Genomic DNA, 23692 nt, shown 5'->3' with positions numbered 1-23692 from the left:
TAAAGCTTTGGAACATAGCAGTGTTCAAATGACTCAGCTACTCAAATTACTTTGCTCAATATATAATACACCTAACTTTTCTTCTGAAGTCACACCTTACCTTTGCTTCCATACTGTTCTGGTGGCAGGTCATAAGGTACAGGAAAGTATGTTGCTGAATCCTTACTTTCTGAAAGCATTTTGCCTCTCACATGAAAGTAACCTTTGTCCAATCCCTATGAAGAAAACATACAGAAGACTTATTAGGTTTTTGGGAAAAAGACAAAACCTAAGCCTCAATAGATTCCTTCTCAATAAGTGTTATTTTAATAAACAAAACATTTCCCCTTGGTTTTGGAGATCAGGTACTTCCTAAAGCACCTTCCTGTCTCAAGAACTCAGCTTCTCTTATTAGTCCTATTTCAGGCTCTTCTCTTTTACATGCATTGGCTTGGCCCCACAGGTGGGTCCACATTAGATACACTCTACCTTCTCAGTCCCTTACACACATACCAATTTATTTTCATGTTCACTAGGTAAACGCACTTGTGGCCTTGCTTCTGTGAGCATCTCTATCCAAATTGTCTAAGGTCTTTGCTAGTACCATATAGGCAGCATATCTCAGTACAAGAAGTTGCTTCTTTTGCATAAACACTTATGGACATTAGAATCACACTTCTATTATTAAAAAAATTAACACTCTTGCTGTTTAATAATTAATTAAAAGGAAAAGCTTTAAAAAAAAATTTCTTTGCTGTTTAGTTTCATCCTAACCATATCAGTTATGCATTCAGTGTGTTTCACAAACTAAATTAAAATTCAGCTTGTGATACAGAAACAAGTCTTCAAAATTATGCTTTTCAGATATCTTGGGTAACACCATCCATGTACGCTAAAAAAAATGTAGTGACTATTTGAAACTGGTTGCATAAGAGTTTCAAAGACTACACTCATTAGAATGACAATGGATTTCAAAGAACGATAAGGACTACAAAAAAACCCCACAACTATAATGCAATACAAGGGCAGACAGATTTAAAGCAATTCAAGTAATTTTGGCAGATTGTATTGCTTAGCCACTTCCCTAAAGAAACTGGATCCCATTCATCACTTCTAATGAGTTATACAAAAGCAAATCCTTAATATGGAGATTTACAATAGCCTATTGCCAATCAAGTACAATTTGATTAGAATAGGCTAAAAGTTTAAAGGCTATCAAGCTTTCAGTATTTATTTTTAAGACATCACTGAACAACTGTGGTTTTATTTCTAAAAATCATAGAATAGTTTGGGTTGGAAAAGGCCTTTAAAGGTCATCTAGCTAACCCCCCTGCCATGGGCAGGGACACCTTCCACTAGCCCAGGTTGCCCAAAGCCCCGTCCAACCTGGCCTGGAACACTGCCAGGGAAGGGGCAGCCACAGCTTCTCTGGGCAACCTGTGCCAGTGTCTCACCACCCTCACAGTAAGGAATTTCTTCCTTATACTTAATCTAAACCTACCCTCTTTCAGTTTAAAACTGTTACCCCTTGTCCTGTCGCTACACTCCTGATAAGAGTCCCTCCCCAGCTTTCTTGTAGCCCCCTTCAAGTACTGGAAGGCTGCTATGAGGTCTGCCTGGAGCCTTCACTTCTCCAGGCTGAACAACCCCAACTCGCTCATCCTGTCCTCATAGGGCAGGTGCTCCAGTTCCCTGATCATCTTTGTGGCCTCCTCTGGACTTGCTCATGCAGGTCCATGTCCTTCTTATGCTGGGGGCCCCAGATCTGGACACAGCACTCCAGGTGGGGTCTCAGGAGAGTGGAGTAGATGGGGAGAATCACGTCTCTCAACCTGCTGGCCACACTTCTCTTGATACAGCCCAGGATACGGTTGGCTTTCTGGGCTACAAGCACACACTACCAGATCATATCTGAATATTAACTTACACTATATCCAAGTTGTAGGATCCATCAGTCCAAGTTCTACTGGATTACTGCTTTGTAGTAGTACAAGCAAGCTTCTTAATTACCAATAAATAATCCCATTTTATTCAAACATAGTCCCATCCATATACTGTACTTTTGCAATACCATAAATTGTTCTTTACTGAGTTTTACTTCATCAAATCTTAGCACTGGAAGGAGTAACATTCATATAACCACATAAAGCATGGGATACAAAGCAGCCTTATACCATCTGCTATTGAAGAAGCATAGTAACAGAGGAAAGGAAGAACTGCCAAAGAGCGCCAAGGTGTATTACAGCAGTTCTAGTAAGCAAGTTCAAGAAACTCCTTTCGAATATAGATGCCTCCTTTGTCTCATGACCCAGAATAACTAGTTACAATATAAGAAACACTGTATATTATTTCATGGACTAGGTAAATGCCACTTCCTTTTACATGAAAGAACAAGGTCCATGTTAAAGGACGGCATGAATGAAAATGCATTTTAAACTTCATTTTCTTGTATCATTAAAGTCCGTGGAATTTTGATAAAACTTCATTAAAACCAGACTATAGCCTTTTGTGGAGATTAGCTTTTAAGTAACAAACAGTACTGTCACCGAAGAACTGGTATAAAAACTTATCGACACCAGTTTGATGCAGATAAGCAGACACTTCTTTATTGACGGCCGGGTGCGTGAGTGCTCTCTCACAAACAACGCACACCAAGCACAAGAATCATTCAGTTTATATGTTATTCAATATTACATATTCATTAGGTATTCATAAACAAACACAAGAATTCCTGGAAATCATCATCATACTTCCATCCTTCTTCCGATTCTGTGCATTAAAGCTTAGAAATCTCTAGAAATAAGTCTGAGGTGTAATTTGGGTCAGTGGCCCACAAATCGGTGGTTGCGATCTCCCCCTGCCAGAATTCCCTATTACCTAGTTTCACTGTTCCTTGGCAGAGATCTGTAAACCGTTACAGTCCATTCTCCCCAGTTCTCATCAATTTCAAGTTGTGGTACATATGAGACATTTTTCAATGTATTCTAGGTAATAAATTACTTCTGTCTAGACACCTCTCTAACAACATCAAACAGAATTATTTTCAATTATAAATCTAATTGCCTAAGCAGTACCTAGGTGCACCTAGTAAATGATTACTGACCAATTCTTCGGTCTTGGTACAAGGCTATATAGAGGAATTCATTGGTTACTGGTTAGATGTGCAAAATGCAAGATAAGTGTAAACATGTAACGCTACTAAAATATCTCTCATAATTCTGTATTCATACTAGAATCAAACAAAATTAGTTCTGCTTAGTGGCATTAATTCTGATTAGTAGCAAATCAGTAACAGTATGTTCAAAACAAACCAATGCAAAGATCTAAGATTATTTTTAAAAGCTCATAAATATCTAAAGGTTTGAAACTGACTTAGAAAAAGAAATATACAAAACTCATAATTAGAAAAAAGTGCAACAATCAAGTTGTACAGCTTTACTTTTCCCAATGAACTTGAACCAGGGATTGATAGAAATTTTAAAAATGCAAATACCCATAGTTATGTTTGTAGTGGAAAAGACATGAAATACGCCAGGGATGCTATAGCTCACAAAGAACAGGAACTGCAAAAGTAGTGGTGGTGGTGGTAAGAGGTTTTTCACAACTCATAGTGGTCAGGTTTCAGTCAGTGGAGGGTCTGGGTAGCATGCAGTCCTAGATACTACTCATAAGGTGACATTTAAATTGCAAACTAAAATGGCTTGTATGAGGTTTGATTGGCCCAAGTGCCCGGGAGCTTTTCTCGTCCTCTAGATGCAGCTATGACAGAAACGTAGAATGGCAGAGAAGGCTTCTCTGCTGTATTGTGAGAGGGTTCTTAAGTTTCTTGTAGAATATGCATGCCTGATCAAGAGCACCAGAAGTACACAGCTGTTGCCTGGCACCATCTGAGTTAGAAATTTGTATGACCATTACCATCAAAGCACAGAGGGTGGAACACCACCTACTTAGGTCTCTACAAAGTAATCTCAGTTTAATTCAGGAACACATGTATTTCACTCTGAAGTTCATAGCAGTGGATGCTTTTCACACAACATGAAAGAAAAAAGCACAATTTGTAGGACATTTAATTTCATTTTCTTCCCTGTCATCTATCTTTTTCTCAATCCAGTACTGGTTTTGTTTCTGCTTCATTTCTTCTACCTTCTGTGCCCTCTTACCACTTCAGTGTATTTCTTTTCCAGCATTTTGCTTCCTTCACTTGTTCTACACCTTTGCTTTCTTCTTCTTTGTTCTTTCTCAGTAGTCACCAGTTATATTTTCCTCTCCTCTGACAGTTATTTCTTCTCTGATGATGACCTCCAACCCTGCTAGACTCCCATCAGTTGATCCCAAAATTTTTATATTTGTCAGAATTTAACCTTTAGAATTTCCTGAATGGAAATGCTAATCTAAGAAATGATATTTGGTTTTCCTCAAAACATCCTGGAGTAAGAGTTCAGGTTATGGAATACATTCTTTAAAAAGGCTCTCTGAAGAGATTCACATGGTTTTAGAAATACTCTCATGTGTCTATCTTCACACAGAAGATCACACAGAAATTGGAGTCACACATTTTGTCTGTTTCAAGCATTTTCTGGATGTTGGCAGTTCTCATCACTGTTTCCAAAAAACAAACCAGCAGGATCTTGCCTGAAAAAAATTCTGCCTGCCCTGTAAATTTTCCTCAGCTATATTCTATTATTTCAGAATTTTTCCCTCTGCAGCTGTTTTGTTTGACTGCTGCTCACAGCAATACACTTTGAAATGTTAAAAGATACATTTCTCAGGTGGGAAAGCATACTTTTTTATACTTATCAAACTTTAGATGCTGTTGTGGGTGGTATTAGTGCCTTAGCATCACACACTGTAAAAGTAGGCATGGGGAGGAAGAAAAGGAAAAGGAAGTAGAACAGCTTTTAATATTCCACTTTCCACCCCTTTTTGCCCCAAACACAATGCAGATTACAGGCTACAAAAGAACATCACACAAGATAGAGGTAAGAATTGCTACCCCTACTTGAGTGGGAATTAACATTGATATCACTACAGTATTTTGATACTACTAAAGTAACTCCTACAGGAAACAGCTGATTATTCAACTGAATACAGAACTATCCTTTTCCATGCCAGTAAACAGAAAAAAAAAGTCTGTTTTTTGGCAAAACTTAGAAAACCTCACTAGTTTTGGCAGTAAAGAATTAAGGATCCACACAAACTTTAGAGTGACCATGATCCTCTGGCCAGAAGAATATACAATGGAATCCTTCCTCAATATTGATGTGCATTTATTCAAAACAGAGCTTTACTCAACTGTATCAGAATACTTTTTTTTTTTTGTAAATAGCCCAGTGACTGATTCATGTGTCTAAACCCAAAGTTCTTGGCTTGGAAAATGTGTCTGGGTGTCTTTACCACCAGAGTTTGAAACCCTGTAGCAGTTCTGTGAACACTAAAAGGGCAGTTTAAGGTTCTGAAGTCCACATACAAAAATCTTCATTTACCTACACTGTATTTATTTCCCCACCCCCACTGTATTTCATACAGGATAGAAGACTTCATTTGAAACTAGAGGAAGTGAAAGAACAAAATGGTACTATGTTACTTTGGAAGGTAATGTTACACTTAAAGTGTAACCTACTTTATATTGGTTCTGGTCTAAGTTGAGCTATGACTGAAGTTGCTTGCTTCAGTTGTTTGAACTTGCCAAAAATTTAAGCAGTTCATGTCTAATGATCACACAGATGTAATGGCTGTCTGCGCTCTAATCCAGATTCAGCTCAAACCCATCCAGAGACGCAACTATAAAAGTACTGTGCTCATTACCTGAGAGTATTCACTATCAAATACAGCATTTCAGAATCTGTAATACTATATTTAGTTGTCTGTGACTGATTATCTAAACATAATTGTAGCATCTGACAGCACTAGGTAGGCAATGGCAGCTACCTTTCCAAGTCTGTATTTCCAGAAACTGGCTGCCTAGTACTATATTCTTCAACCAATCTCTTAGAAGATTTAAGTATTCTACAAACTTTTATACCATTTCACAGGTCAACCTCAGTTTATCTTAACAACCTTATCAGACATAGAAGCGGTGAGGAGGAACTGTTTAATATAAAAAGCTTTCCATTACACACTTCCAGGATTTTTCAAACCAAGTAATTACAGCAACATGCTTCCCAGAACTCCTTACTGTTAGGTGGTAGGATTCTCTGAACATGTTTTACATGTTGAAGATGCAATTTATTTCAGCCTCTGGAAAGGAATCCCCAGCAGCTGAAAGAGCAAGCTGAACACAAGTGAGAGTGAAGATGTAGGAGGGTGAGAAACAGAAATGGAGAGAGAAAATGAAATGCAGTTCAAACACAGGACATGATCTTTTTAATAAACATTTTTCTAATCAAGAGAAGCTTATGATCTAATGTCAGCATCAGCTGATTTTTCCCTAAACACTAAAATTGTAAATGATGACAGCTGCTCCAATGCTGAGAACAACCATTCAACATATTTCTGAGAGTCTGCATTAGCACACCAGGCCAAGACCCAAACTCAAAGCCTAAGTTCTGGAAGCATTTTAAAAACCAGACAAAAACTGGCAGTCAACAGATGGCAAATGAGGAGCAATCCACTTCCAGACCTGCATTCAGCAGAAGCCAGCAGGCAGAGGCCACCAAGCTGGTGGCCTCTAGATCAGGGGTACCAGGCATGTGCTGCACCCCTCCACCAGGGTAGTGTGGCCGAGCGGTCTAAGGCGCTGGATTAAGGCTCCAGTCTCTTCGGGGGCGTGGGTTCGAATCCCACCACTGCCATGAACATTTTAACAGTTGGACCCTATGATCTTAAAGGTCTTTTCAAATCCAAATGATTCTATGATTCTAAGTCTTTAACTTCTACCAGAGTAAGTGTCATTAACTTTGTGATCAAAGTAGATGAAACAACTTGAAGAAACAGAGCTATTCAGAAATTGGCATTCCAACAGCTAGAGTGTACCAAGTCTTTCAAGACCTAAAAAAGCTCAGTTGTGTTTCAAAGTATTTAATCTAGTTTGTATTCTGTAAATTTTTAATTGCAAACAAATTTAGAAAAGTCATTTTCTAAAAATTTAGTCTATTCCTAGTTCTCCATTATCTCCTCTTAAGACTACCCTGGAACATAATATGTTAAAACCACACCGAACCAACTGAAGTCTTGACAACCAGACTAAGTTATTGAAGAACCAGTTCTTACACAGTTAACTGCAGGGCATACACATAAGCAATTCACAAGCTAAGTACTGAAGCTTGAAAATCAGATCACTACAGGTATATAAGGCAAGTATTAATATTTGTCTCTGACTACCTCTCTTATCAGGTGTCTCTGCAGGCACTTCCCAGTGAAGGAAGGAAGGAAAGATAGCTGCAGTTCCTCTCCCCACTTTGCTCCCATATATACCATATCATGTGTCTACCAACAGGTGACTTTTTTCTGGTTGCCAGTTTTCACAATTAAATATCAACTTTTAGGCAACTGTGAGGAAGGGAACCAACTATTCTCTTCCAAAGTACATATTAAATGTGACTTTCTTACAATTTTTAGATGAGCTTCATTAAGTTGTGTTCTGAGAGGTCTGAAACATAAAGACTCTCATGCACAGTGGCAGATTTTAGTACAGCCACCTTAGAAGAGCACATATTTGCATGCCTCTATAATTTACGTAAGACAAATAAGAGTTGTGAGGGCTATAGAGAAAGCACTGTACTTACACAAAGTGTCTTTATAATACATACATTGTAATTATGCTATTTGACAATAAATCTAACTAAACTATCATGAAGTGTGACATTAGAATCATGTTTGTCATATGTACACATTTCTGTCAATTCCGGATAAACATTTTCTCATTCACTTGTTGAAAAACAATCAGAGGCTAACATATTATATACCACTTTGTAAATAATACAGCAGGTCAAACAGACTTGGTGAGTGGGTAGAACCTTGAGAACATCAGTGTATCACAGATTTATATCTGAATCTGTTCCTCTAGATTTATACTTGCATCTCTTGTGCACCTTTGTCTCTCTACTCCCCAATGTCTCTCCCAATCCAAATGATATGGAGGGGGGGGGGAAATACTGAAAAGCAGTAAGAACGATCAAACAATCTCCACCCTAGGAGCAACTGAGCAGGCTGACTCTTCAGCCTAGAAAAAGATAAAGGCCTACAGAAAGAGTGGTATGGAAAAGGTGAATAGAGATCACATGGTTATTGCATCTTTCAGTGCAAGATGGGAAAATCATAAAATGAAACTCATTTTCATAACACTGGGCTTCATGTGGCATTGTTAAGTTGTGGAACTCCGCCAGAGCAGGCTGTGAATGCTGGAAGCTGATAAGCATTTAAGAGAAGACAAGAGATGCTCAGAGAAGAGCCTATAACCTTTAAGTCAAGAAGTCTTCAGGGATAACTACATACATGCCTGATTATTACACTTTTCCATAAGCATGTGCTTTTGGCCATAGAGTTTTGAGATGTTCCTTTGAAATGACAAAGTAAAGCCTTCTACTCTTCCAATAGTGACTAAAGTAACCAGTGTGATAGAAAGGGAAAGATCTTGGGGTTTGTCTATTAATAGTGCACAACAGATCTTCCTCAGCCAGGTCCTAGTCCTTCACACCTATTTTAATCCAAAACTTCACTGATCATCCTTCTCCACAGGCTCTGGTTCCAAAACCTGGCCAGAAGAAGGTTATCTCAATGTGATCCTATGCTCACCTCCCTGTCTCTGCCCCCTTGAACTTGCCCTTCCTACTTCTTCCTTGTACTAGCACTCACCTGATCATGTTGCGCTGGTTCAGGGAACAGCACTGAAAAACTCTGCAATCTGGTTTTGGCCAGTCTGAGCTTGTTTAAAGCACAAGGAATCCACTAAGCACTGGTGCTAGTACAACTAAGGGAGTGAAGACAGCTATGGATAGGCTACTGTCATGGTAGGGCTAACTGATGTAGTTCCACTGTTAAGCTAATCTATTGCTTTGACATATTTGAGAAGCCAGATTCCAACCTACCTTATCAGGTGGTCTAACAGGCTGATTTGCTGAGTCAGACAGGTACAGCAACCTACTTGTTGCCAGAACATGATCCTGAGTTGCAGCAAAGCTTCACTATATGTTACGTTTCCTAGGCTGAGAGTTAAGCCCGCAGCAGTTGTAGGTTTAAGGAAGAGAGGCCTTGAACAAAGACAGATGATTTCCTCAATCCCAAGATTGTCAGCATCCTTTCTCCAAATCTCAACTTTCCCTACAACTGTTGATCAGTAAGATCAATATCTTGGCCAAGTTTGCATAAGTAGCTTTTGCTGTTTTGATCCACTGTACATACAGAAATTGCATTAATTTACTCTAACAAGTAACTACCTCAATTCCTCCTGAAGGTTTTTTACTGAACATAGTTACAAACTTTCCATAGACTTTGATCACAAAGGATGGCCCAACAGACAAAATTCTCATCTCTATAAAGTCTAATGACACCTCTGAAGTGAATTATTTCTGACAGATTGAAATCCCAGGGGTCAGATCCTATCACTAGAAAATCCACTGCAGAATATCATTAGACTGAAACACAACCTTACAGCAAGTTATCTCAAGTTATGGATAATAAATTAAATATCATTTGAAGTTATTTGGGACCATCTTCTTGAAAAGTTGACTCCTAAAGCTGCATAAAGGAGAAACTTTACCAAAAGCTTTAGTGTCTACTAAAACATTACAAATGTACTTAATTAATGAAAGGCATGTAACTAATGACAGCAGCTCGTACAGATAAGACTGAAGAAGCCTTAAACCAGTGTGGACACACTGCTAGCACAATAATTATAACATGATAACTATGGTCTGTATCAGCTCCAGATCTTGGACCGTTTTGCCAGTTTGTACTGAACTCTACCGCTATAACCATCAACTGGCAATTCTTAAGAAAGAAGCATCTTGCATGCATTAAACTTTTTTGTTTTCAGATACAAGATTGCATTATGCATACATCAGAAGAATAAATTTATGCTGCAATAAAAAACATCAGCCATTTAAATCCTTGATGCCTACAGTTAAATTTGTTTCCAGCAGTACTTATTCACTTGTTGGTAGTGATTCATCTTCCCAATATGTATACTTCTGCACTCTGAAAAGCCATTTGGTTCCCAAACAATCCTACTCTACTCCACCCCCCCCAAGCAACTTGCTCACACTTCTAAAACAATGTTAGCAAAACAAAGTTCAGTTTTGAAAATACTGGCCCCTAGCTTTTGCATTTGACACTGATTATATATTAAATATAGGTTGTGTTTATTTTCAACTTTAAAAAGAAATCGAAGCAGCACAGAAACTGTATTTTTCATTACAATTTCTCCTTAAAGAGATTAGGTGGACACTCCCAAGATGAAAACTGGAACTCCATTACTGCTGTAAGGTTGACAGTTACACAGGTGTTATATAAGACAGCAAAAGAACACGATTAAATTCTGAAATCTTTTTCCAGGAGACAGCCAAAACAATCAGACAGTAGCAAGGAGTAGACTGGCAGCAGACAAATCCTACTTCACTAATTAACCTGATATTACCTTACAGGCATACTATACAAAATTACAGTTCCTGCTCCTAGTGTATGAAATGTTTTGCTACCACATATATTAAAACCAAAATAAATATTTTTCTGCCTCTTACTTAATGGTCAATCTATCAGCATTGACTCCTCTGAACTGCAGGAAGTTTTCACACTGCTTCTACTTCAACTAATGACAAAATAACATAGAGCTATGTAGTAAAAGGTGAATTTGATCTTTTCCTGAACATAGTGGGGATTAGAACAGGAACACCCTGACTGCCTTTCCCAAAAAGCTGATCAAAAGAACTGTTTTTTTCTTTTGCCATAAGTCAAGGATTCTTACAAATCTGAAAATCAACTGTTTTCTTGGGTTCATTTCACAAACAAATTTAGAGTGTGCTTATGGATGTAGAATCCAGCAAAAATTGCTAAAAAGCCTCTAAGATTCAAACTGATGCTGCGCCCCTCCCACACCAAGCAGAATTATCTCTACTTCCTAAACAGAGGTACAGCAAAGAAGGGAGAAGAGAGGTCACATTTTTGCAGTTTCAGTGAAACCTCTACTCTCATGAGAGCAGACTCAACCAACATCTTTTTTGCCTCTCTTGACCACAAGGCTTGAGCTTCATTAGAAACTGTTTACCCAAGAACAAATTTACCAAAACCATTCTTTACAGTTGTCATTACTAGTAAAGTACTCATATTGGACTTATAGCAGAACCTATCTCTTTAAATTTTCTTGTGTAAACAGGCATGCAGACTTCTGCTAAAGGCTGAAGCAGATGCTTAATGACTATCCAGTGTGTTCTTAATCATCAGTAAACTTAACTTAGACACTGCATTTAAATTCCAGTTATTCTGATCTGACACAAGAATAAAAACACACTTTATTTTTAATAATTTTTCAACCTCTTAAATGGCTAAGTGGATTTTACTCCAACTGCTAAGACTAGACTGCAAGCAAAACCAAAAACATTAATAATTTTGATCTAAAATGCCCAGAATGATGAAGAGGTCATTAATAGCAGAAAGCTCTAACTAGCCTGCAAAGAAGGTAGTTTTAACTTCAGATTGCTAAGGTTGGAGTGCTTCAGAATCTTTTATATTTCTGATAAATTAAATGCTCCTGAACAAATAATTCTGTTCAAAATGAAGTCCGATTTTAGAATTAAACTAAATTATAGAAAAACTCACAAGAATGAGTTCAAAGGCATTAAGACTTACAATTTTAGATACAGGTAAGAAAATTCAAGATCTTTTTATGTAAGTTTTGGCCACCTGAAAAATATTCTGGTGATTCCCCCTCCCCGACTCCACATGCAAGAAAACCTGTGTAGAATGCAAGATTCAGGATGGAATGCAAACCAAATGTTCTCACAGGGGTTTGGGGGAGGGGGGGAATATGTTTTGGTTTTCATTTGTTTGTTGGGTTTTTAAGTGAAAATTTGCAGATTGCTGAGATCTGAATAGGTATAGTCACTCTTGGCAAAAAGACACTCAATCATTCCCGATTTCCTACACATTTGAAGTATGCTTTCCAAAACTAGCAATGCATGAAAAATCCAGAGGCAGAACAGGAATATTCAAATTATCTAAAATGACTGCACAATCTGGTGAACAGTTATGTTCATATAAAAAACTTCATTCACTAAGTACAATTATACCAGTACCAGACAAATACTTTGCTTGGCAGCATCTGGAGATAACAGTAGCCAACTTAGAACATTATGTTATTCCTTGTGGTCAGTTGCTGTTAGTAGTCAAATCTTTTTGCACAATTTTTTTGCCCAACACTTCAATTAATAGATGCTTATGCACGTGACATTTGCTTTTAAGACTGAAGTGATATCAAAACCAGTGTTTCCTACTATCGGAAGCTGTATGATTTTTCTTGTTTCAGTCTGATCAACGCATTTGCTCTAAAAGTTTTCTTCCACATAAGCCATGCTGGGGAATGACATCTGAGATTGTCTCTAAGGTTCACAATATCAGAGACCACACTACTGCATAAACTCCTTAATAAACGTTAGATATAGGATACAAGAGTTCTTCAGCTACAGCCAGAAGCTATCCATCTTCATATTGCAGTCTTAGGAGACTACAATTATACAGTTACAGTAAACATTTTTACAATGTCATAATATTAGTAAATACTCGTTTGGGAGTACATTACTAATCAACAGAAAAGATGAAACATTATGTGAATATCCATGAACATTATCTAGGAAAGATAAGAGAATAAGCTGAGTTGTAACTAACTAACCAACCATCATGGTCTGGATACAATTCTCATCCTAGAAGGCCTTTAAAATAAATCATAAAGAACATATACTAAAGAGAAATCACATGCACACTCCTTATTGTGTTAATCCCCACGGCATCTGCTACAACTGCACAAAGATTAGGCTACAAGGTAGATGGACCTTAGTTATCACAAAAACGTTTTGTGTCTCCCAATCCTCCACACTACACACCAGAATAGTAAGTTATTTTGGGTCAAACTTGTCTTCTACATACAGAGACTGCTGTCACATCGGTTTGGAAGATACAATCCAACAGTTTTTTTATGAAGATGCTCTGAGATTTTAGCAGATGCATTTGAGAACTTGTTCTCAAAGCAGAAAGTCTGAGAAGAGACAAATGCATTTCAGGGAAAGAGGAAGAATAGCTATCAGTGCAACATTAGGAACTGATTTTCAAGTTATGAACACATCACTTCAATGTGAATATGCACTTGCAGTCTAGTTTCAAGAAATACTAAAGAGAAGATTAGATCATCCTTTCCAGCAACGTTTAGTACACGTTACAATTTTAAAATACTATTGCCTTTCAGAAACACAAAAGTCACATCAACACCAAATCCACACTTGCTGCATAGGAAAACAGACTGTTTCTATTTTAAAGAATAGCTTGTAATAAATTCCACTTGCTATTAGCTTTCTAACCTGGAAACACAGAACCTAGTAAGCAGATTATTTAGTCACATTTGTATTAATCAATATTTGCATATCCCAGGATTTGTACTTGAACTATGAACTTACAAATGCTGAAGGCAAGAAAAGGACCCCCAGTTCATATGAACGGATCATCAGTTGGGTGCCATTTTTCTCCAGAGCTCCCCAAGCTGCTTTAGATAGATTGGCACTGCAAAGAGAAACAAAGCATTTCAGTGAGCCATAATCTTCACAGCAGAAAATGCTTATGTACCACACCTGTTAACAATGCACTTCTAGCAGGAGAACTTCAATCAGAACAGTCTTTTCATAAAAAGTGATTTGGGTGTTGTTCCTTACTGCTATTTTTACAGCATAGTGGGAGAAACAGAGATAATATATAGAAGGGCATTCAATATAACACATGTAGATAATTATACAAGCCTACTCGTGTCACACAGATCTGTAAGACAAATTGAGGCTTTTGAATCTTCTCTGCCCATTTCAGAAAGAAACTTGGTAAAGAGCTTCAACTTGATGCTTAAGGAGATTAAAGGCTAGCTCTACTGTGACAAGTTACATTATAATACATTTAGTACTGAGCACTTTGCAAGTGTTAATATCTTCTGCTCCTGGCATTTTGTTCTTTGATATATTTATGAAAACAAGTATTTATCAAAGAGGTATTTTTGTGTTCATGTGCTATTCAGCACCATGTTGTAGTTAATTTTTCATTAGTATCTGCTATGAAGTAGATCAAGTCAGGAGTCAAAAAATAAATGCAATTCTGTTGTCAAAACTTAATACTAAGCAAAATACAAAGCTTAAACATTATGTTTTAACTGACAGACATACTGGATGCTTTTTGATAGTAGCAAAAGGTGGAATAGAAAAAACATGAGAAAAAATAAAAGCAACAATAAATTTCTGTATTAGGTAGTCAGCATCACATTTGAACAACTTGAATCCTTTAAAAAGCACCTTAATCACTATTCATATTGAAGGCATCAGTACTCATAAATGAAGAAATCTGAAGAAACAGAATATAAAGAGGAAAAAAGATTAAAGATCATAATCTATAGTATATAGGGTTGCACAAAAATAATTTTTGGCAAAACAAACATATCTGGTTTCCATTCACAATAAGACATTCTGCCCTTACGTCAAGAAATTTCTTGCTCCCCCTTTTGGCTTCTTTAAACAAACAATAGAAATACAAAGCTAGACTTCAAGCTAGACTACTGACAAAAGGTCAGATTCTAAATATTAGGTATCTACATGCTTTATAATAAAGCAGCACAAGGATAAACTTCAGCTTAAACTTCAGCTTAACCCATATCTATTTTGTACAAACTAGCACATTCATGTACAGCATGTGTTAAAAAAATTAACACAAGGTTTAAAAATACTTATCACTACAACTGATGCTGAACCCCGAAATTGGCAGTTAGAGCTCAGACAAGATTTTGGTGCAATTGTCAACAGTTCCTGACATAATAATTTCAATCTGCAGCCCCAAAAGGGGCAACACAATGAAGAAACATTAAATATGGACAAAAATTCCTATCAGTACTTAATGCCATGATCCTCATAATACTATAACTCAACTGGGCCTGCAACTGACAAGAACTTTATATATGACTAAGATGTGTATGGTTGCTTACCTTGTAACTAAGAACCATGCAATCTTCTGAAAGTCAGGAGAGGGTCTCATGTATGTCTTAATGTGAGGTATAGCATGACTTCGACCTGAGACTTCTGCTGACCATTTACTAGAAAAAGAAATTATTTTCATGTACAGTTTTATTTTGAGGTCTAAAACATACCATACTGCAGTGCCATGTTCTCAATAATACTACCCTATACTTGACACATTTAATACTCATTTCCCCTATAGAAAGGCTGAAAATACTTTAACTGATTTATTTAATCATGAAATCCAATCTTAGTAGTAGTTAGAAAGGCAGGATTTTTTCCTTTACAAACCAGACATTTTCCTCAATGTACAAGGGTCTCCTAACAAGTCTTTTCATTCCTCCACTCTAGCTAGCACTCAAGAAACTAAGTCCAAACTTCCAGCCAGCTATTTTTCTTTGAAGACTATCAATGGTTATGCCTTTAAGCAAAGGAGCTTGGCACCAAATTAAACCTTGCCAAATTCCCCAAGCTTATTACAATTTGTTATGCATGAATTAGAGGCAGGGAGCAACCGATTAATTGTTGACGCTACTCTTCCTCTCCCCTTTTCTGTGCTCCTAAGCCACTAAGAAATTTGAAGGCTTAGGAGAGGCGTCATATTTATGTGTATCAAAAAACTAGCTCGAAAACAACAAGCTATTGCTAAGGTAATTCAGCATCAATGTTACAGAACTAAACTGTAAGCAAGCAGCAAATATGTACATAACTGAAGGTATGTAATCATGGTATTTAGAAGCACTTTCCATTCACAGCTATTAGTCCTCAATCAAAATCAGGAAGAAGGCCTCCAAATACACCTTCTTCCACCTAGAGACCTTTCTTTCCTCAGTTTGGAATATAAAAGGCTGATTGTCACAGTCTTGTTTCTCTAATTTAGCATTTTCTTCTAAATGGCAAATCAAAAAGAATCAATCAGCTCTGAAAAACTTCTTAGGTGAACTGTGTTCATTTAAAAGCCTAAGACAACTGAAGTGGAAGGGCTAGAACTAATTTACCTAAGTTGACTTTCACAACTAACTTTCACATGAGTTAAGAGGCTTTGCAGTTCAGACATCAAGACCTACTTGCTTTAACAACACTATCTTCCAGTGAAGGAAAGAAAACTGTTTCTGAGAACAGTCCTGCATTCCTAAAGGGCAAGAGCTGAAATACTATGTATGTTTGGAGCAAACTAGACCTCTTTATATATTTTGATGCAAGTCACACTGAAGTCTGTTTCTGAAGAACAGACAAATACATATATATAATACAGAAACAACTAAACTTGTGTTCCTCTATAGAACTCTACACTTCCCATATATACTAATTGTACGCCTATACTATAACTCAACAATTCTCGTTAATCACTTTTATCTCACTACTGACAGTTTACAGAATCACAGAATCATCTAAGTTGGAAAGGACCTTGAAGATCATCTAGTCCAACCATTAATCTAACACTGACAGTTCCCAACTACACCATATCCCTGACAGCTATGTCAACCCGACTGTTAAACACCTCCAGGGATGGGGACTCCACCACTGCCCTGGGCAGCCCCTTCCAACGCCCAACAACCCATGCTGTAAAGAAATACTTTCTAATATTCAGTCTAAACCTTCCCTGGTGCAGCTTGAGGCCATTACCTCTTGTCCTATTACAAACATTAGGCAAACCTTAGGCAAACATTACCTTTAAATCTAAGGCACAACAATAATGCGGTAACTCCAGAAGCATTATAGAAAAGAAAACCAGGAAAAATAGCAGAATTGAGAATTGAACACAGATTTTCTTTAGATCTATCTTGCTGCCTCACGCAAGGACAAACGTCTTCCCTCACGAGTAACTGCAATAACTTTGAGATACTACCTCAGTCTACTGCCTTTTTGCCTGCTTGTCTTTGACAGATACAATTAAGTACCGTGTTTTAGCAAGAGTACTACTGCTTCTCTTTCATTTACTAGCTACAATAATCTAATCACAGTTAGCTTCAATTACAAGTGTAATTACAAAACCAGTATTCCAGAAAGTTACAGTCAGAAAAGGGAGCATACATTTTGGCCATATTTTCTTTACTAGGACAGCACAAACACGTAAGGACAAAAAGAAGAAAGTGATTATGTTCTCCAGTCAGGTTTGGTTGTTTGTGGTTTGGGGTTGGTGGGGGTTTCTTTTGTGTGTGTGTGTGTTTGGTTCACCATGGAACTTTCCCAGCATATTTCAGAAAAAAGCCAAAACATTACAAAAAGCCCAAAGTAAAATACAAGGCCAGTTACTTTGCACAGTAAAGATGAGAGCATATGTCAATATAACAATTTCAGGCTACTTCTAGTCAAATTGGTTTAGCACATTTTAAGCTATAAACTTCTCACAGAATGCAGCTGGCAGAGTATGTACAGAGGACCGATCTCCATAAACTTCAGGCATATTCAATCTCAGAGATAAATATGGGAAGTTAAATGAAACTAGCTTTGAGGAATTTTATGGAACAAAGCCACAGCTTGAAGCAGGATTTTTTTTTTTGACAGTTAGAGGTCATGGTACCATGTAAACTAATACCTTTACCTCACCCCACACCTGAGCTTTTAGTTTACAGTAGGTACTATCAGAATTTGAACAGTTAAACACTAAAGCCTTTTTGCTAGGTTTTTTAAATTCTTTTACACTCCTAGGACTAGAACTCCTTATCACTAATACAGCTTACCTCTGACTTTAGACCACTAATCCTGACATTTTTACCAATAACTTGCTTCTACTTCTTCCCTCACAGTCTTTTGTGGCATTTCAGTCAACAGCTTTTCTTTTTTCTTTTTAATTACACAGCCCCCAATGTCATGATTAGGTGCACTGAATTAAAGATGTAATCTGCTTTCCAACTTAAACTGCAACAGCTTTTGCCCATCCCATCCCTCTATTTTTCCAATAGCTATTTTGGAGTTTCACATAATTTGCTTTTTTAGGAAAGGAGGAGGGGAAAAATGTTCTGTACCATGAATAAGGTATCTTTTGCATTAAAAATACTTTGCAATGAAAATACTTTGCAGTCAATTGCACTGCACTACAAAAGTGAATGCTTACAAGCTGTTGCTTTTATATGTCCTTATCCAGTTGCAAAACTTCAGAATTAAATCTTTAAACATTTAATATTTGCTTTACTCCACAATACATTTTTGAGTTTGAAAAGGAGACTACACAGCAACCGCAGTGCATTTAGCTGGAACACATACACCAAGTATCAATTGACATCGATGTCTGATATTTCTGGCACAAATGAGGTAAAGGAGCAGACACAGGCCCCTTTACAAGTGGAGCTACTGAGACAGGGAAGCCAAATAATCCTAACATCCTGAAAATTAATCTGTGCAGACACACTCAACCCATAAACAGAGCCAGGAATAACTAATTTTCTACAATACCACCTCTTTCATCATTTAGTTCTTAGTTCAAATAGTGAACAGGCTTTCCATCTCAAGATACTGACAAGAAGGCCTGAGCATAGTTAAAACAACTCACACCATTAGTTTCAACCTTCAGAGAACAGTATGTCCTTTGTGTAAATGCTCTATAGCTCCCATCTTTTATGATGTTAGGGGAACAACACTGTAGTTCTTTGAACTGAAAAGAAAGATGTTCAAAATTCTACAAGCCTAAAGAACACAAAGCTCTACGACAGCTAGGATTATCGACTTGCCAACAAGTAGTCAAACTGTCAAACCAACTTCTTCCATTCTTGGAAAATAAAAGTCTGACAAGGTAACTGCAGAAACACAAGGCATGTGGTAATAAAAATCAATTAAAATGAGTATTAAAATACAATGGTTTATGTACTGTTAAAGCTAATCAACTGTTTCAAAAGTTGTAATTAACAGAAATCATTAAGCATTGCAAATCTCTCCTTATTAATTAATCCTGAATACTGAAAATACCAGCAACCCTGCCAGAGAGAAAACAGTAAATTGCACCATCTACACAGTCGCTAATCTAACAAAGCAGTCTAGTAATGGTTCTCTATGATCAAAAAAGTGAAATCAATAGTCACCTTCTTTTGAGAAAATTACTTTGAGAAATTAAAATTCAGAGCTGCATTATAGGTTAGATACACTCAACTGGCAGAAGAGATAGAAAAGCAGCCCACAGACATTATAAAAATTGTATGCCTGGGGCAGAAGTTTTATTTCTTTGGGTGAGACTATAGGACAGCATTTTCCAAACCCATTAATCTCTCCCTACCTGTAAAAAGGAGCTATTCCTTTTCTTTTACGCTAAGTATAAAAGTATTTATCTTCTTTCAACTCTGGTAGGATCCCTAGTTTCTTGCCGGTTCTGCATTATCTTCCAGTGAGGTAAAGACAAATTCCTCTAATCACTCTACTGCCCAAAGATTTGCATTACAGCAAATCTTTAAAATAGCTCATCTTATATTTAATTCTATTGAAATAGGATGTAACATTTTCTGTGTCTCTCAGGTTACCACAGATAAGAAACTGCTCTATGTCATCTGCTCTATGGTAACAGCTTCATGCAGGCTCTCTTCAAAGGCTAGTGTCTTGTATTACTGCAGGGCAAGAATCTGCATCTGGGTCGTCACTACAGAACAGTTATGCAGGGCCACTCATGAACTGCAACCAATTCAACAGATGAATTTAAAACAGCCCTTTTGTTGCCAGAGCAGGACCCTAGTATGCCCAACAAGACAGGTATGTGGGTGTTTTTCCATTGAACAGGAATAAAACAATGAATGATCTCATTATCAAGTAACATTCTGTGCACTAAAGAAACTAACCAAAAATAGGTTACATTTTTCTTCCAATAAGATTCTCATGAGGTATATGCTTATAGAAACTGAATTAAGGCTGCACAAACACCCCCAGTTCTATATCTCCTCACTTTTTGAATCATGACTGAACAATCTTGAAGTCTTGGAAGGTGTTTGTAGCCTTCTTCCTTTGCTGAATGTGCTCAGAGGGCACACTTCAAAGGCAGGAGTGACAAAGCCTCCTCACATGCTTTCTTTTCCAGTTCCATGCCTTGGACACTGACCAGCAAGGCACAGCAGCAATCATGTTCACTCCAAGACAGAGGATGCTCTCTGCAACTAGCAATTGTATTCTCAGCCCTCTGAATATATAACTTTACACATTCTTACTTAGACATGGCTAAAGTACCTTACCAGAGCAACTTCCACCTGCAGGAGTTAAGTTTCGGGTGACAGGAACAGGGTGCTATGGTCTTGTAATAGATTATGAGATTTACTTTTTTTTTGATCTGTGCAAAACAACTTTTCCCATTGTTCTCAAAACACGCTTAAGTTTTTAAAGATTCAGCCTGAGGGAGACATCTGGTATGGAATGTGTCAGACTGTTAGAATTTGACAAAATTAGTAGCACGTGAAAATAGAAGTTCTTAATGGAAAACATCAGGCACCTTTCACAGAAGATGTTATTACCGTAAGGGACCAAGAATTTCTGCAGAACTGCTTCACCCAGAAAACAAAAACAGCCTTTCTAACACTGCTGTGGCTCAGCTGAAATCCTGTTAATACTGAGGCACAAGTAGGAAAGTGAAATGCAACTGTAAATAAAAAAAAATAATAATAAGGGAAAGAAAAAGAGTAACATTATTCCAGTTTAGAAAAGGAAAGCTTAAATGGAAGTTTACAAAATCCAAAATCTGGTCGTGTTCTCCATTAGCAACAGTATCCCATATCATCTTTACAGGTAAATAGCACATTATGACTATGTTTTGTCAATAAGACCAGCAGATAAGGAACTAAAGGCTTTTAAGGGGTTTAAGACTATCATGCTTCTGACCACTTTGCCTTAATTTGGTTTTAACACTCAAACATTACAGCACTGTAAGTTTAAACACACAGTCTAAGAAAAACCAACCGAGTTCTACTTACTGAAAATAGGAATGCAACCACAGCTGTTTCTGTGCTGTCTGTATACTGTACGGAAGTGAGCCACCAGCTTAAGGAAAAAATAGAACATGTATATTTGTTTTTTGAAAGACATTCTAAAAAGCAGCAAGCATCTTGGGGAATAAGCTATCTGTACTATCCTCATGACTTACTTTCAGAAAATGTTATATAGTGGGTTTTTTTGATTTTTTTGTTTTGTTTTGATTCTTATAATTTAACAAATTCCTAAACACTATGTTGCAGATTTACACTAGGAAAAAGAGAAACAGTATACAGGCTACAGAATTAATTCCTCTTAGAATATAAATGTTTATGGGTAATTTTTTGTTATGATACTACTTGATATTAACAGATTAAAATCATTACCCATACAAGCTGGAGGGAATAAAACAAGCAACTTTCTGAAAAAAAGACAACCAACAAAATTATTTTTAAAAGCAAGAACTTCTCTGATTAAATTGTATTTATATTGATTTGGTCTTTGGCTAATGCATGTTGTGATTTCCTGAAATGGATTTAACAAAGAAGAATCAGCATGAGTTATGTTAGTGTTGTGTATTGAAAACATGAAAAACCTACTGCATTGAACCTGTCCTAGAAGACACCATAAGGACCTGTTACAAAAGCTTTACTGCTCTCAGGAATGCAGTAGCTGCAGGAGTCCACAGAGCTGGCCATTTGCACAAATACAAAGTTATGTAATTCACCAAGTCACTTCACTATATGAGAGAAATGAGTGAGGAGTCATTGCGCAGATTCCATCTCTGATTGTCAAGAGTATCAACCTTGCTGTAGACAACCAGATGCATTTTAAAAGACCCTAACTTACCTGTGGGATATCAGACATATAGAAACTACAGCCAATAAGTTTATAGGTATGTCCAAACACTGCTCAGAGGAAAGATACAGAGCTGATAGCATTCCTGCTAGCTCCATGTTCAAATTCCACCAATTGTTAGAGGAGTTCAATAGCTGCTCTACTTCATACTACATAGGAGCACAGGTATCAAGCTTAAAACAGGAACAAGTTTATGGATTCAGAGATGTCAAAGAATCACTGAATCAAAATTGGAAGAACCCTCTGGAGATCATCTAGAATAATTTCCTGCTCAAAGCAGAGTCAGAGAATGTTGCTCAGTATTGTCCTGTCAGGTTTTGAGTATCTCCCAGAATGGAGACTCTACAACCTCTCTGAGCAATCTGTTCCATTTAAACATCAGAAAATATTTTTGCTGTAATGGTACACTAGAATGTCCTGTATCTCAATTTATGTCCATACCCTCTTGTTCTTTCAATGGCAACCATGCAAAGAATCTGTCTTCACTTCGCATCCTCCTATCAGGTACTTATACACATTGATAACATCTCCCAGGAAAGTTCTTGTCCAGCTCTCACAGCCTCTCCTTGTATGACAGATGCTTCAATCCCTTATTCATCTTTGTGGCCTTTTGCTGGACTTGGTTCAGTATGTCCATGTCTGTCTTGTACTGAAAAGCCCACAACTGGACACAGCACTCCAGATGTGGTCTTGCCAGTGCTAAACAGAGGGGACTGGTCACCTCTGGGCAACATGCTTCCTAATGCAGCCCAGGATGCTGGTAGCCTTCTTGCCACAAGCGTGCATTGGTAGCTCATCTTCAGTTTAGGACCATCAGCACTCCCAGGTCTTTTTCTGCAAAGCTTCTTTCCTGCAGTCAACCTCCAGGATGTACTGGTGCCTGAGATTATTCCTGCCGCAACACAGTACTTTGCATTGCCCTCTGTTGAGCTGCATGAGGTTCCTGTCAGCCCATTTCTCCAGCCTCTACAGTCCCTCTGAATGGCAGCACAATCATCAACCACTCCTCCTGAGTTTGTATTATTTGCAAACTCAGTGAGGGTGTACTCTGCCCCACCATCCAGGTCATTAATGAAGATATTAAATGCATGTCCCCAGTATTGATGCTTGGCACACACCACCACTAGTGGCTGACCCCCAGCTGGCCTTTGGGCCACTGATCACAGCCATTGAGGCCTGACAGTTCAGCCAGTTTCTAGCCCACCTTACTGTCTACTCATCCAGTCTGCACTTCATCAGGTTGTCTGTAATGATGTTCTAGGATACAGTATTGAAAGCCTTATTGAAGTTAACATAAACAACAACAGTGCACTCTTTTCATTCATCAAGCCAGTCATCTCATTGTAGAAGGACATCACGTTAATTAAGCATAATTTCTCCTTTATAAATCCATGCTGACTACTCCCAATCACTTTCTTGTCCTTATGTTTGATTTCCACAATTCTTTGCTCCATCACCCTTCCAGGGATCAAGGTAAGGCTGACAGGCCTATAGTTTCCCCAGATTCTCCTTCTTACCCTTCCTGAAAACAGAAAAAAATTCCTTTCTTTCAGTGCTCAATCTCTTCCAATTGCCTTGTCTTTTTAAAGACTAATCAAAAAGGGCCTCACACTGTCATCAGCCAGCTCCCTCAGTATGCATGGTTGTAACTCACTGTGTGCTTGCTTTTGAGAAACAGAAGCTTTGCTGCATCAGAATATTATGATACCTCTTCCTCTCTCAGGTTGGCTGGGGTTATCTTTTCTATACAAATAGACTGACTTCAAACACAAACATGGAAAGACTGAACA

General features: G+C 37.7%; 1 protein-coding gene and 1 non-coding gene across 3 annotated transcripts in view; one reads left to right on the top strand and one right to left on the bottom strand.

The window, feature by feature from the left end:
• Positions 1-23692, bottom strand: part of TDP1 (tyrosyl-DNA phosphodiesterase 1) — a 47170-nt gene that overhangs the window by 7753 nt on the left and 15725 nt on the right. The window contains exons 12-15 of one of the 2 annotated variants that reach the window (XM_074908528.1): positions 21047-21113; positions 15134-15241; positions 13578-13680; positions 101-215 (exon numbers count right to left, since the gene is read on the bottom strand). In XM_074908528.1, the coding sequence (XP_074764629.1) occupies positions 101-215; positions 13578-13680; positions 15134-15241; positions 21047-21113 (393 nt within the window). Of the gene's footprint in view, positions 1-100; positions 216-13577; positions 13681-15133; positions 15242-16836; positions 20716-21046; positions 21114-23692 lie in introns of those variants that run through there. The other variant, XM_074908529.1, reaches the window with a different exon arrangement.
• TRNAL-AAG (transfer RNA leucine (anticodon AAG)) lies at positions 6689-6770 on the top strand. The gene has a single exon. It is a non-coding gene; the product is annotated as a tRNA-Leu (tRNA).

The sequence above is a fragment of the Athene noctua genome, chromosome 6 (genome assembly GCF_965140245.1).
Source record: "Athene noctua chromosome 6, bAthNoc1.hap1.1, whole genome shotgun sequence".
Lineage (NCBI taxonomy): Eukaryota > Metazoa > Chordata > Aves > Strigiformes > Strigidae > Athene > Athene noctua.
The sequence above is the reverse complement of the archived record's forward strand: the minus strand, read 5'-3'. Positions and strand labels throughout refer to the sequence as shown.